The sequence below is a fragment of the Anolis sagrei genome, chromosome 2 (genome assembly GCF_037176765.1).
Source record: "Anolis sagrei isolate rAnoSag1 chromosome 2, rAnoSag1.mat, whole genome shotgun sequence".
Taxonomy (NCBI): Eukaryota; Metazoa; Chordata; class Lepidosauria; order Squamata; family Dactyloidae; genus Anolis; species Anolis sagrei.
Window position 1 is genome coordinate 265,471,649 of NC_090022.1, and position 16,449 is coordinate 265,488,097.

General features: G+C 35.9%; 1 protein-coding gene across 1 annotated transcript in view; it reads left to right on the forward strand.

Annotated features, from left to right (window-relative positions):
* SCAMP1 (secretory carrier membrane protein 1) overlaps positions 1-16,197 on the forward strand; it is a 38,680-nt gene extending 22,483 nt beyond the window's left edge. Inside the window, exons 3-9 of the mRNA XM_060761617.2 lie at positions 6,082-6,180; positions 6,282-6,393; positions 7,823-7,951; positions 10,436-10,595; positions 10,961-11,062; positions 12,188-12,305; positions 13,037-16,197. Of these exons, the coding sequence (XP_060617600.1) occupies positions 6,082-6,180; positions 6,282-6,393; positions 7,823-7,951; positions 10,436-10,595; positions 10,961-11,062; positions 12,188-12,305; positions 13,037-13,201 (885 nt within the window). The 3' untranslated portion in view covers positions 13,202-16,197. The remainder of the gene's footprint in view (positions 1-6,081; positions 6,181-6,281; positions 6,394-7,822; positions 7,952-10,435; positions 10,596-10,960; positions 11,063-12,187; positions 12,306-13,036) is intronic.
* The last annotated feature ends 252 nt before the right edge of the window (positions 16,198-16,449 follow it).

Below are 16,449 nucleotides of genomic sequence, written 5' to 3' on the forward strand. Positions count from 1 at the left end.
GAAATGGCAAAAATGTAAAAAGAAGCTTTAGATATATGTTGGAAATGTGAACATCAGGGTGGGACCTTTTTACCACATGTGGAAGACTTGTGGAAAGGCTAAGAAATTTTGGAGTCAAATACACAATTTGATAGAGAGGACTTAGAATTTTAGTATCCCGCTGACACCGAATTTTTAAAATATTGGACTGTCCAGTGATCAAATAGAGAAGAATATGGAAGAGTACTATGATACATGACTACTGCAGCAAAATTAGCATATGCCCAGAAAAGGGAAAATAACATAATTCCAGGCTGCTTGAAAACTGAATGCTGAAATGGACAAAGTATCAACACTGATAAAACAGAACTGTTTATCATCTTTTTTGCAGAAATGACAGAATAACATGTTAACTATAGGTTTTGATAATTAATAGGTTTGGTTAAACTGCAGAAGTATGAATATTAATTATAGTGGGAAAAGTTATTTTATATAATAGGATGTACATTGAAAGTAAAATGTAAATTACTTTATTTCTGTTCTTTGTTCTTCCTTCCTATTTTTTATTTCTCTTTTTTGTTTGTATAGCTTATTTTATTGTATTGAAAATGATGTAATGCAAATTTTATTTCAAAAGATCCTAGGAGAATAAAGCTATTAAGGTTGCTGTCCTGTGGTCCCACAAAGAGGAAGGACTGTTTGTGACTGAACTAATAGATTGGCTTCACCATGTCTTGATTGGAATGCAAATCTTTGCAAACTTTATCTTCTGCTGTCAGTATTGCAGTGGCATGAAGTACTGTTTCTTTGTGATACAAGAATATACCAGCCCAGAAACTCCTCTACTACCCACTTAACCCACCATGGTTTCTCCTTTCACTGCTGTCTTTGGCTGGAAATGGAAGCCAGTACTATTGAGCAGACATAAACAATAATTACTCAATTCCATAAAGTGAATGCAAGTTCACAAAATCGTCTGATAACTGTCAGTCATCAGCAAAAACCTGTATCATCTAACAATTTTTGTGGGGAGGGGGAGTTAATATGTTGATTGATGCTGATGTAATTAATCTATGTGCAGTTAATTGATAAAGATTTGTTCTAGTGGAGATACAGCCCTGTAGCTGTAGTCTTTTAGTACTTACTGCCCAACATAGAATTGCTGTTAACACTGCTACTGTAAAATTACTGCAGTGGTGTAATCATGCCTGATGTCACTTTCAGCGATTCCTCCTCTGCTGGAGTATTACAGGTTAAAAATATTTCATTAGGTTCATTTGTCTGAAAAAGCAATAGAACAAAAACATAGTGTGCATTTAAGTGCCACACATCCCTACAATAATAAGTCAGACTCCTGAGCACAAGTTTTATAAGCACATTCTGCTGAACGTACTCACAAAACCGTATTCAGTGCTTCTTTAGTCAGGTAAGATATTTGTAGCAGGAAAGGCTACGGAGACAATATGGGGGCGGGAGCTTGCTTTCGACCCTTATCCCTTCTTGTTTGTCCTGCTTATGTTGCAGGGCTGTTCCAAAATGTGTGCTCTTAAATAAATGTCTAGTTCATAGATGCACAGAAATGAAAGTTATCTTCTATTTCCTTTGAGAAAATAAAAATAAACATTTGGTATGCAGTGACATGCATCTAGCAGTTTGGAACCTGATTACTCAGCTCTATTTTGTTAACTCTCCCACCCTCCAAACTTGAGATGACTAAAATGTGGAAGCTTTCAATGAGAAGAACAGTGTATTATATCTGTATATGGTGTTCTCCCTGATCTTGTGAAGGCCTTCTCTGTTGCTGTTGTACAAGCAGTAACTAATTAGGTCAATGTGTATCTTCTTGTTAGAATCTGAGAAAAAGTTACTGCTTCTCTCCTCTCTGTACACAGTTATGTGTAAGCAGCTGGGAGCTTATTTCTATCGTTTGAGTTTGAATGGAGTCTTAGAATTGTGTGTGAGTGCAATAAGCTAAAAAGAAAGTTCTGATCATTTGGCATGCTAATTAATGCAAGAAAAAGATCTCAATTGTTCTTGGAGTTTCTGTGCTGAGCTATTTTAAGTAAACTGTACCGCAAAGGCTCTGAAACTTAATATCTCTTGCATCTTAGTGATTGTGTTAGCCTGCATTGTGTGTTACTCTCATACGTTCAGTGCTTGAAACGTTATAGCAGATATTGGACTTCATTGCTTAAAGGAACATATCAAGATAGATTTTCTCCCCAGAAGATAAGACGGAATCGTTTTGCTTATTGACATGTTCTTTACTTGTTTTTTGTTGTTGGTGAAATGAACCAGAATGGAGCTTGTGATTAAGGATTCAAACCAGAACCATTGTGAATGTTTGATTTTAAGTATGTACCAGAGTCAACAACTGACAGATATTACAATATTCTTGCTTTTATAAACCGCTCATGGAAAGACTGCTTGCAGCTTAGCTGAATATAACCCCAGATTCAGGGGGGAAAAAATCTAGTGCAAGGCATTTTATAGACTCATTATTTTTTTGTCTTTTACTCGCATGCTGTGCATCTTATGATGATACCATCGTGTTGAAGCTGAACGTTTAGTTCTTGTCCATACTTGAATGGGAATTGATACTTACCACCTTATGTTCTATGATGGAAGAAAGGATATAAATGTGTGATGTAAATCAATTCTAGACATATTATGGTTCTGTACAGACAGAGTTTTTCTCTAACTTGTCATGCAAATGTTCCCAGAATAGTCCTATTGCAATTTCCCCTTCCAGTTCTTTGGTCTTATCTATTTATACATTTATATAAAATTCTGCATGTCTTGTATCTGTGATAGGATCCCAAGTGTTCTTGGGGCTTTTGTATGTCTCTTGTCAGATCCCCATTTTGAGTTTACCTGTAGTTCTGAAAATAATCCATTCCATAATTTTACAGTCCTAAGTTATTTATTTATTTATGACATTTATATGCCGCCCTTCTCACCCGGAAGGGGATTCAGAGTGGCTTACACGTATTATGTAAGTGCAATATATTATATTATATTATTAGCATAGCACAATATTAGTATTATATATTACTATATTGTACTATACCATTATACGGTAATATTATTAGTAATATTACATGTAATATAAAATATATAATTATAATTTATTATTACTATTAGTCTTACTTTGCATTACATAATATAATTTTTTTGTCGTGTCAGGAGTGATTCCTGGTGTGAGAGAATTGGCCGTCTGCAAGGACGTTGCCCAGGGGATGCCTGGATGATTTGATGTTTTTATCATCCTTGTGGGAGGCTTCTCTCATGTCCCCGCATGAGGAGCTGAAGCTGATAGAGGGAGCTCATCCGCCTCTCCCTGGATTCGAACCTGCGACCTGTCGGTCTTCAGTCCTGCTGACACAGGGGTTTAACCCACTGTGCCACCGGGGGCTCCTTAATAATATATATATTATATATTATATCATATATTTGTTCTTCATTTGAGTACATGTTTTACAAACAGGTCTCAGCTTTAATCCTCAGCCTCTCTGAATAAAAAGAATCAACTAGCATTTTAGTTGGAAAGTGCATTGAGCACCTGGAGAGCTGTCACTACTCAAAATTCAATAATTCTGAGCAGAATAAGACAATAGTTTGCCCTGATATGGGCCAGCTTCCTACGTTTTTGTTTTTGTTTTACTTTTTCAGGGTATGTAATATTAAATAATTCCAGTGCATATTTTAAATTCTCAGTCTTTTTCTAATACATTTGCTTAAGTCTAATGCTCACTTTTTTTTTGCTAAATTGCATCACTAAAATTGAGCTGCACATTAGATTTGATAGTGCGTTATAATCAGGCACATAAACCTGTCTGTGCTGTTGGACAAGAGATCCCAGCTAGGGACAGAGGGAGAGGCAGTGGTGGCCATGAAAAGGCTGGTGGGAAGGCCAGACAGATAGGCATTGATTCCCAGCAGCCTTTTCACAGCCACAATTGCCTCTCATTACATTTGACAGCAAATCCTTTTTTTTTTTTTTTTTTTTTTTGTAATGTACACTTTCAAAATTGAGGTGCACATTACATTTGATGGCAGTTTATACTCAAAGATAATATCACAAACTCAGGCACACAATAAACTGGGATGTCTCTTGATAATAGGATGTTTTATTTCTTCAAGCTTTAGTTAAATCCACAAATACATTAAAAATTAGTTAGTACGGAATTAAATTTGAATTAATTCTAAGTAAATATGTTGTGGTTTTGGCCAGTCGAGCTAATGAATAAATATGGGATGGCTGAATCAAAGAATAAAGTGCATATAAAAAGGAACTGTGAAGCAGCTTCTGATCAGAGAGAAACCCAAATTATTTATTTATTATTTAAAACATTTATATTCCGCCCTTCTCACCCCGCAGGGGACTCAGGGCGGAGCACAACATATGTATGGCAAACATTCAATGCTGGGACATAAAACCATAAATATATACAAACATTAAAATCACTTATACCCACATTAAACATTGCTTAAAAACCATCTCAGGACACCATTTTGCCTCTTTTCACTGCTCCAAAGGCTTGGTTCTATATAAGGAAAGAAAATCTTTCTTTGCTGAACAGTTTCATGATGAAAAATACAGAGATACAATGTTAATAAGTTATTGGATCAAATTAATCGGTTAATTCTTTGGTTGATGAAACAGATGTCCCTGATTTTATTAAATAGAAGTACTTGATCTTTTTTCTTTTCCATTCAGATTGTGACTCAAACAAAGCATAACAAACACTAGTTTTTGGTAGGCTTGTGCAATCTGGGTAAACTGCTATCAGTTTTGGTGCCCCGGATTTCGGTGGGGATCCTGATCCGTTTTTTGGGAGCCTCCTGAATTTGGGAGGACAGAAATCAGTTTTCGATCTGAGAAGCTGAAATTTGTGTTTTCTATCCCGCCCATTATTGGGGGGGGGGGCTTCCCAGGCTCCCCAGGCTCCCCTTTCCACCATTTTAAGCATTGTTGGTCCTTATATCCTTCATTAAGACCTAGATTAAAAGTATCAGAGTTAAGATATCACTCTTTTTGTTATCCTTTCCCTTCTGTCTGTAGAGGAGACCTGGGTTTAATGCTTTGTTAAAGCTGTTTCTACTCTAGAGGATTCAGGAGCTACAAGTGTGCACAACTTTCTGCCTGCAGGAGACAGTTTTCCAAGGCATTTCAAGGGGGCTTACAATTTCTGATGGAAGGAAGAGGTATCCTACCCTAGGCTTCCTTTAAAAAGCCCTCTCTTCTGTCTTGATTTTGAGGCCCTGGAAAAAAAAAAACTGGCACCTTACCCTCTCATGCTTCAATCTTTTTTCTGCTTCCAAATCAAAAGTGAAGGGAGGGCTTAAGACACCTTGCTCTATGGGATCCTTTTCCTTCTAGTGGCTCCCTCCCTCCCCACACACCATGTGTAACCAAAAGAAATGGAAAGCAGCCAGTTTTCAACAGTCACTGTTGCAGCCGGTAAAGAAATGGCTGCGAAGCCCATGCTGTTACGGGCTTCCAAACAAGCTGAAGGCAAACTTCCATAATGAATCTGTACACAAGCCTAGCTTTTAGCATGTTAATAGCTGGGCCTAAACATCATTTCATCTTCCTTCTTCCATACTCAATAGTTTCTTCCACTATTATTTATCATGCTAAGACAGGGTTCTCAAACTTTTTCAGCTGCGGAGCTTTTTTTGAAGCAAAAGTTTCAAACATATAAACAAAAAAATGTTTGTATATTATATATATTATTTATATTGACAGATTTACTCTGTGGTAGTGTGCAGAGATACTGGCTCTATGCTTTAGATTTTCTGCTTCTATACCTCCGTTATAGGGACCAGAAAGGGGAGGTGGTAAGGGGTTGATGTAATTGTGATTTTAACTATCTTTTACCTTTGCATTATATGGTTTTATCTGCTGTAAGCTGCCTTGGCAGAGAAAGGTGGGGTCAAAGTATCTTAAATATAAACAAACAAATATACCTATGGATATTTACATAGGTGACCATCCAGTTAATCACAGATGTGTCTCTTACTTCTTGCAGTTTTCTGTGCTTATTCTTTATAATGTTTCCAAGAATATCTCTAAAGTACTTTTTTGCCCTTTCCTAGCCACAACAAGGAAGTGTAAAAGTTCCCAATGTGCCCAGTACGCAGCCAGCTATAATGAAACCCACGGAAGAACCACCTGCTTATACTCAAATCGCAAAGGTATATTTCATATTGTTAATAATAAAATCTGAACAGAAGGAAATGAATTCTTGTTGGTTATTTCTCTGTTGTTGCTTACTTTTCGATTTCTTTTCTCCCAGGAACATGCTTTGGCCCAGGCTGAACTACTTAAGCGCCAGGAAGAATTAGAAAGGAAAGCAGCTGAACTAGATCGTAGGGAAAGAGAGATGCAGAGTCTCAACCAGCAGGGAGGTACGCCTTAACATCCTCTGAAAAGGCAATAGGCTGCAATTCCTTGATTTTGCACCTGAGGACACAATTTATTTCAGGGCATTAAATGCTGAAGTTAAACTGTAGTTCTTGAAGTGTGGTGTTCACTTCCATAAATAGGTACAAGTAGTTGCCAAGTGAGATAAGAATTTTTCTCAGCTTAGGAAGATCTAAAGGTTCAAAATACAAAAAGGTAGTAACTGTAGCATTTACTTGCTTTGAGGATTCTTTAAAATCAATCCTACTCCTTTTATACTGGAATAGCCAAGGAAGTAGTAATCTGTGAATTGGCAATATCTAACAACACTATCCCAAAATGTTTATTCAGATATTTTAATGGAACATTGTCCAAAGAATATTTACAATGGGTTGGAGCCTCAGTTGGAACAATTTATCTTTGGACTGAAAGCGATATGTTAAGCATATTTTTATATTAGTTAGACCTTGTTTGTCTGTGTTCCTTGCTGTTTTTGCTAAAAGTGTGATCAAAGGTTTAACTTTGTTTTCATTTATTGTCTCCCCCCCCCCCCCCACACACACACTTCACACGCTTACATCTATTTAATAGTAGTCTCTTGAATCCACAGCCCCCCCACCCCACTCAGCAATTAAACTTTTAAAAACTCCTCATTTGCATCAGAGGAAGATTTTTAAAAAGCTGATTCTGCAATAGGATGAGTACTTGATGCAAGGGGTATCACATGGGAAGGAAAAAATCAGCACTTTCCTCCTGATCCCTGCTTCATCCTATTGTCTATTTGCATGACAGTTGAGTCCTTAAGAAGTTAGTGACATGAAGGGACAATCGGCATGTTTCAACCCCAATTCAAAGTTTGTGCATAATAAATGCCTTCTTCGCACTGCCAAGCAAAAGTAAGCATTGCTATGATCACTATTTGGATTTAGGATTGTGATGCTAATTGACCGGATGACAAGGCTGTTACATGTATTATGATATTCCACTTAAAAATAGTATTTTAGGAAAGTAATTGTATTGTATATTGGCATGCTACCTGACTAAGCTGCAGAAGATCAACAAACATTTCTTCAGATATAGATTGTGTATCACTTATCCAAAGTGCTTGGGATTAGAAGTTTTTTGGATTTTAGATCTTTTCAGGTTTTTCAATAATTTTAATCATGACATTCATTTATGTTTCATGTATGCCTTATATATGTAGCCCGGAGGTAATTTTATACACCCTACTTGAAGTAATTTAGTGCATGACACAAAGTTTCTGTACACTGAAGTGTGAAAAAGCAAAGGTGTCACTCTCTTGGCCACCTATGTAGACAGTTTCAAATTTTAGGTTTTGAAATTCTGAATAAGGGATGCTCGATCTGTATATCACAAAAGTAAAATTTGTGAAGTGGACTTTAATAGCCAAGACTTTATTTTAAATTCTTGCAGGAAGAAAGAACAATTGGCCTCCACTACCTGGCAATTTCCCAGTGGGTCCCTGTTTTTATCAGGATTTCTCTGTAGACATACCTGTAGAATTTCAGAAGACCGTGAAGATTATGTATTACTTGTGGATGTGTAAGTAAAGTCTATAGAGCTTCTGTATACGTAAAATATCATTATAAAGTTTATGTAATCTTTGAAATAACTATCAGAACATGATCTCCTATAGACACAGACCTATGAGTATAAGCAATGCTTAGGTTAACATGTAAGCATTGATATAGCATTATAAGTAAAGCTGAAGTTATGGCTATGTGGCAGAATTCCTTCAGATTTCGTTTCCTCCATGATCAAGAAGAAAAGGATAAGGCACCAAAGACCTGGGTTAGGATCCCCAAATGGAGTTGTGTTTAAAGGATGCTCCTCTGGGGACCTTGGAGGTGTTTTTTTTTCTTTTCTTCTCCTTTTACTTAATGCCTCCCTGAGAAACTTTTCCAGATGATTTGGGGACTCCTGAAAGATCAGGTGAGATAGTACTTTTGATAGTTATGGGTATGGAAGTAAAAAAAACACGCTTCTGCAAAAGCATGCACTGAATTTAAATCCATTGCATTAGCAGAATTTGTCTTTTTTCTTTTTTTTTCTTTTTTTTTTGCAAAAGCTTTATTTTAATTCAAACTTTTCACAAGTTGAGATTTTAAATAAATTGTTGAAATTTGACTCACTGTGAGTAAATGTCTACACTCGCATGCCACTATGCGCAAAAAAATTCTGTATGCTGTCATTATTGTCCAGATGTCAGCAACACAAGTTGTTTCTGTATTTGCAGGGAAGTCTGAGTCCAGACTAAAATAGAGTTTAAAAACAGAGTAAATTCAGCCACCATAGTAAATTGTTTGATTTAAATTAAGGTGGTTTAAATTTCAAGAAGGAGACTGTAATTTCAATTACTGATATAAAATAATAAAAGGGGTATATAATATATTATATAATTAAATAAACTACTTAATTTATTTAGTTCCACTAAAGACACACAGGCAGTCCCCAAGTTACAAACAAGCTTTGGATAACAAATGGAAGGGTTAACACTCCCATTATGTTTATCTTGCTATCTCTGCCCCTGTTCAGAAGATTTCACCTCACTTTCTGTCCCTGTGATAATTGGAGTTTGAAAAAATGGCCTATTGTGGAAACAAGGATTGGTGAGAAAGCTTCAGTGGAGACACCTTTTCCCCATGATAAGTCTTTCAGGCGTGAATTTCCCTTCCTAGTGGTAGATTTCTCTCATTTCCTGCCCCCCCCCCCCCCCCGGTTCTTAATTATGAGCCATTTATAAGTCAGATGTTTGTAACTTGGGGATTGGCTGTACTTGACAACTGGTGTTTATAGCAAGTAAAACGTGTTTGTTTGCAGTAAATAGTCATTAACACTACTAGGATTGCAATCCAGAACATCTAGCCTTTCAGCAAACAACCCTTTTACAACATCTGTGTTGAGACAGAAAATTTTGAATTGAATGATTTCTGTTGGACTTTTGTAAATATGCAACAATTCTACCTTAAAAGAGTAGTGATCAGAATAGCTTGCAGAAGCAAAGTGATCAGACAAAGTGAAAGAGTGTATTTAATAAATCTGCAGTGACTGAAAGCTGGTGCATTGAACTGAGGTAGTGCAGAGATGTTGGCAGCGAGAGCAGCTGGAATCCTCTTCAGTCATATCTGAGGCTGAGAGTTTCTGATAGGATGGAAAGCAGTTGCCTATTTTCTTTAGCTGAAGACAAATACATAATTGAGAGAATAATAAATGCAAGGTTGGATTTTGAGTTTGCTTCTTCTTGACAGAAGGGCCTGTTCTGTTTACTGGAAGCTTTTGAATTTTGCAACACATTTCTGCTGGCAGAATAAAGGAGGATTTTCTCTCTTTCCCTTTTATATTCTTACGTTTCTTCAGTTCCCTTCCCAATGTAATCTATGTTCCATGAGAACCCACACTGAAAGTTGGGGACTTTTGGAAAGTGGCACTGACGACTGCAGAGGAAACAAAAATCATTGACTATCTTCTGCAATTTTTGCTGGCAAGAAAATTCGCAGGATGCTGCCTCACTGAAATTAGGAACTGTATCTAACCCACTGTACACATAGCCAGTACTGTATTTATAATGGTTTAGACAAGGAGTCATAAGTTTTTGCTTTCACTTGTTTAAATAAAGTGCTACATAATGTCTTCATTGTAATTGCAGTGTTTAGAGTAAACATGAAGTTCTTACACCACCACCCGCCATTTCCAGCAACAGAGTCAAAAAGTCTTCTCCCCTCTTGTCAAGGTCACAGGACACTTGAGTCTTTAGGGGCTTTGAACCTTTCTATTAAGTCCATTCCAAGCTGGGGGGACCTAAGAGAATTGTCAGACTATTTTGAGATTTATCCTGTTTTAATGAAAACAAGATTTGGATAACACAATCTTAAGAGTTTAAAATCTAATTTAAATTTAATGTGTTTTATCCATGCTGATTACATAATTAGATGCTGATATAAGACTGACGATAGAGATTATGTATTCAAGTTTTGTATTGTTTTAATACTTCTGGAATTATGGTTATGTACTTTTAATTTCCCTCAGTCCACGCAGTTACACTATTTCTTAACATCTTTGGATGCCTGGCCTGGTTTTGCCTTGATCCTAAGCGAGGAGTTGATTTTGGATTGAGCATTCTTTGGTTCTTGCTTTTCACACCCTGCTCATTTGTCTGCTGGTACAGACCACTTTATGGAGCCTTCAGGTAAATATTTCCAATCATGTGAAAACAGTCTTACTAAAATACATACAGAAATTAACTATTTTTCAATCTTTAAATATTGTGATTTTTTAATATAATGTTAGTTGCAAGTAACATGCATCTTTCAAAATATGGATTGCGAAAAATATATGCATTAGATTTTTTTAGAAACATAGCTATACTGTTGTGATTTATTTCCACAAGGATTTGCATAGTCATAAAAAACCAGCACTTCTGTATGTATCATTTTTCACATTTCTGTTTATGATTGTACTCTACTTGTTAAGGTGTTGAGCTTCATATTTTGTCATGTTTGACAAATACCATAAATACTTGACTTTTTTTCTCTTTATCTCTTTTTGTTTCAGAAGTGACAGTTCCTTTAGATTCTTTGTTTTCTTCTTTGTATACATTTGTCAATTTGCTGTACATGTACTTCAGGCTGCAGGATTCCAAGGATGGGGCAATTGGTAAGACAACTGCTTTGTTATATTGCATTAATCATAGGTGGGAATTAGATTAACATGCCACCTTTTCAAAGTTTAATAATACACAGAGGGATGCTTACTTTTGACTATTTTAGGTTGGAGATAAGGGTGAAGCCAAATCATTGTGTCATAAGCAGCACATACCTGATTACGATTTATTAAAAATATCCATAGCTATTTTACATCTACAATGTATTATCTACATGTCCATAGTAGGGAGTTTACACTTAAAGTAACCCATATATCAAAAAACTCAAAGCTTCAGTGGAGGCCCTTTTTCCCCATGGTAACTCTTTCAGGGGTGAATTTCCCTTCCGAGGGGTAGATTTTGTCTCACTTCCTGTTGTCTCAGCCCCATTCTTAACCATGAGTCATTTGTAAATTGGATGTTTGTAACTTGGGAACTGCCTGTAAAGGATAAGGCAACATGGATTCTAGTCACCTTTTCTAGCTTCCTAATAACAAATTTCGTAAAATTTGGCCCATGGAATTTCTGTGTACATGTATATGCAAGTCTACTTTTTAAAATGTAAAATTTTCTGAAAGTATAAAGCCTTAGGGGAAAAAAATGTTTTTCTGTGTTTCCTTTTTGTTTTTGCAAAATTGAAAAATGCGTTATCAAGCCTCCTTATCTAAGAAAATGAGGTCACCATTAGTCAATAGGGGATTTAAAGGTATGCACAAAGAGAGCGTATATGATTAAAATAATGCTTAACCAGGTAATAGTATACCCTTAAATTGACAGCATTTTACATCTGCCAGAAAGAGGTATATAATTTCAGAAGCACTCACATGTGTATTTTGCTCTACTTTACATACCATACAAGAAATAGCAAAGATTTGAATTCTGTTAGTTACTAACTCCCCCCGTGTCTGCAATATATATGCAGAATTAGTTCTTACCAAAATTGCGTTTTTTTAAAAAGTTTTGTCATCCCCCATCTCCTGTAGCCTATACTGGAAGCCTGGATGGTAAAATTATACACACACACACACACAAAATGCTGGTGAAATGAACAATAGTAATGGTTTCAGAAAATATATAATCTTGGAGCTTGAGTCAGTAATATACAAATATTTATAAGTTGTGTATTTTTTTCTCTTCAGTGGATGGATTTCATCTCTCACTGGGCTTAACCTTAGCATCCCAGTAGGCATCATGATGATAATCATAGCTGCACTTTTCACAGCATCTGCAGTAATCTCACTAGTTATGTTTAAAAAGGTCAGTACTCTTTGTGTACCAAATCCTTACCATTGATAGGAGTGTATATTCATGTGTGCATGTTAATCATGTGCCTGCTAAATGTTTTCTTAATATGTTTTTCTTAAAGTCTGTCATCTGATACTGGATTAGATATTGGATTTTAGTTTATTATCAAAATTTATATTATATTAATTGGGAACTACAGCCTTATCCAAAAATTAGGGTTTTTGAGAACATCTGAAATCTCCAAAAAGTCAAAGAGGCGAATATTTGAAGAGAGATTATGGAAGAAAACCCAAATAAGGCATGCATGGATACTGATAGACAGATGAGATAGCCAGGCTGATAGATGCGATTCCATTTCTCATTTTATCCAAACCAGTTTCATTCAAATGTGTTTGTAGCTGTTTGTAGTAACCACTAGAGGTCAGACTTCGTATATACTAACTACTTTGTTGTTACATGCCATCAAGTTGGCATTACTTTTTAGTAACATTCCTGCTAAGGTCTTGCAAATTCAGAGCCGTTGCCATACGGTTTGAATCGTAGCCAACACAACAAGCTTGAATCAGTATTGGGAGATTGGTCCTATTCATAAGGAAGGTGTTTTGGTCATTGTGGATTGATATATAGAGTGGGTGGGTGCGGGAGCTTCATTTAAAAGTACTTAGCTAACCAGAAACATTAAGAGTCTGGACATTCCATCACAAAACACTTCTCACTTTGTTTTATTTCTGGTTTCTTCATAGGTGCATGGTCTATATCGCACAACTGGAGCAAGCTTTGAGAAAGCCCAACAAGAATTTGCAACAGGCGTGATGTCCAACAAAACTGTACAAACTGCAGCAGCCAATGCAGCTTCAACAGCAGCTACTAGTGCCGCTCAAAATGCTTTTAAGGGTAACCAAATATAGAGCAAAAGAGATGAAAATCACTACAACTCTCTGGCTGTATTTTATTTTCCAGTCACTTATATTCCCTGAAGACTTGTGTTAAAAATGCACACAGCATGTATGTCTCTTGAAGCTGTGCATGAGCTAAACAGGATAAGGTCGTTGTTCCATTCCTTGAAAAAATATTTATTCGGACGTATTTCCTGGCTACTACTATTAACATAAAATTGTTCTATTTTTCTCCATATTTTTGGAGGCATCCTATATTTGGTGACAATTTCAACTGTAGATCTGAAAATGATTGGCAGCTCCTGAGGTCAATTTTAATGGGATTTTTGGCTTTTTTCTGGTTGAAAAGTTTTCTCCAGAACCATTCATTTTGACTTGAGACAAGCACTTTGGATTAAATACTGTTGTTCCTAATAACTTGCTTCCCTACTTTCTTAAATAAGAAACAGGGCAGCTGATAGTTTTGAGCAAGAAATTTTGGCCGCTGCTGCTTTATAGCTTCAGCAGCTGATGAAGGACAGATGTAAGCTTAAAATAAGTATGCTAGATAATGTAAATTCTTTTTTAGGATAATAAATCTTTTGATAAACATCTGAGTTTGCATGAAACGGTTTTGACCATGCTAAGCTGTTGTTTTAGTCCAGATTTTGTCTCTATCACTATAGTGTTGGTTGGGAATTTGTTTTATTCATGGTGTAAGGTGTTCTAACTGAGAAATATTGGAGCACAGGTGTTCCAGGAGAAGAAGATGAAGAGACATTAATTACGTTGAATTGGAGCTGAGCAATTATATTTTAAATTCAGTATTCATGACTTTGGAAAACATACTGTTAAAGATACTTTTAAAATCATGGATGTAGTGTGGAATTCAGGGTATCCATTAAAGATATACTTTTAACCAGTATCTGGAACACTCCTATTAGTCGTCGTTCTTGACCTGTTAAAATACTGTGGAATTTTTTTGTTGTGTTTAAGAATTCCAACATTTTTAAAAATGTGCACTTGTGTTTAATAATGGTACTGAATCTTAGCCTTGTCAGTCACTCTGTTTACTGCTTCTGTAAGCATCTGGATATACAATTTCATTTAAATTTTGAATTGTAATCACAGACTCTTATCAGTCTTTTAAAAACTGAAATTTAATTATGTACATGAAATCTTTTAACATACTTCGGCCTTCATGTATGTTTTAATCTGAATAAATGCATTGTATCAAATGCAAACTGAGGAAGTTTTCAGCATTGACCAGCTGACAATGTGTGTACAGAGGTTCTTGGTGGCTTTTAATTCATCAGCATAACATTCTGAGTCCTAATTGCTTCTCCGTTTTCAATCATTTCCCCCGACCTGATATTCTGAGGCACCCAAACTTTTGGATCATAACTTGGATCATATCTTGTGCTAACGCTCCAAAATACTCAGTTTCTGTCATGAAGGATGTGTTAATTCTTATATACTAGCTTGCAGTATTGCAAGATGGGTCCGATTTTTAATACACTGTTTCCCAGCATTTATTTGTAGAAATGGTAATACAGTATGGCCTAGTAGTCAAGGGTGGACAACGCTTCCATATCTGAAATTACAAAATAAATAATGAGGAAACTATAACGGTTCAATTACACCTTTAAATAGTAAAATGTGAGGATTATTTGCATAAATAATTTTAAGTCATCATTTGAAGTAAAGGGTAATTAAAATTGTGGGTGTAGTTTAAAAGTCAGGGCATGTATTTCTTGAACTATAAGGTCAATGTGTTGGCTTTCACAATGTTTATGTACTTTTTTTCAGTACATCAGTAGTCCCACAACAGCTTTGTTATTCTTTAAACTCTGTTGAGAGGGGAAACTATTAACAGTTCGCAAAAAGATGGTTCTTGAATAATTTTGTCTCAGGGGATAAAGCAGATTGAAACTTGAATTATATAAATGGAGATCTAGTTTACAGTAGTTTTGTCAGTCATCCCAGCCCCAGAAAATATGTTTTAACATAGGCTGAGTATTAGATTCTTATAAACCTCTGGAAACATAGTCCACCACATTTGATCAGAAATGCTGCAGTAAATTTCTGCATTTCCCAACTTCTGATTTTTCATGTTGACAGAAGGCTGTTGTATGTTAAAATGTTAAGATATTGATGCGAAAGAACATCAGTGAAGAAATATGCTCCCATTACAAGTCATTCTGTAGTATCCAGTTGTTGAAAGTTTAGTTCAGATTGATTTTCAACATTGGATCATCAGTAGTCTGATTTATATAATTTTGGCATTGGGGTTATTTATCTGAGGGATATCTGTATATTTGTAAATTACTAACAATGCTTTGCCATCATGGTGAATGTCATGGTTCTGTAGAAATGCACACAGATCTTCTGATGTAGCATGTCTGGATAGTTCAAAGGTTTTGCATATTTATTGTATTAACTCAGTGACATAGAATAAAAATGTTTCATGAATGTTTGCTCTGTATAGTTTTAAAAACAAGCTAGGGGTGTTTTTTTTAAAGGTTAGATGGAATGAAAGAGGGATAAACTGTACAGAAAAAATCACGTTATTTACCTTGATCCTGCTTTAGTCTAGTATAGTTACACATATAGTTACAGAATGTGGGTGTGAATATAGCAAAATTTCAGAAGTGCAGGAAGACACCTGTCATTGGATGCTCATCTAAATGAGCAATGCTTTACTTTATATGGATGCACAACTGGATATGCTCTTGTTATACATGTAACTATGCACTATTAAAGCTGGGTCAGGGAGTTTTTTTGTATTCTGTATATAGATTCTGTAACCTTCTGCAGTGGGAAACGCGTGTCAGTTACTGGAACAGATATTAGTACAGTTAGAACTGGGATTGTTCTCAAGAAAATACCCAGTTAATAGATGCAGTGTTTTGGTTCTGTGATGTAAATTGGAAGCTTTAAAAAGAGAATGGTTTGTCAGTACTGATGGAATACAAGTTTTAAATTTGTCCAGGAATTTGTTGGAAGTAAAATTAAACCTCTGAAAATGACTGTTACTTGCTGTCTTTTATATTAGGATCATTTTGTTTGCTGGTGCGTAAGATCATTTACTCTGTTGATCTTTACATGAATGCCTCAACAAAGATAGCAACCACAATACAAAGTAGTACAGAACCAGCTCTGCACCTCAAGTACTGAAGTGGAACCTTTTCTTTTGTCTTTCCATTCTCAAAAAGCTGCTGTATGCACCACACAGTAGGCTAAATCTAAATGTAGGGGTGTATTTGATATGGCTTTGAGGA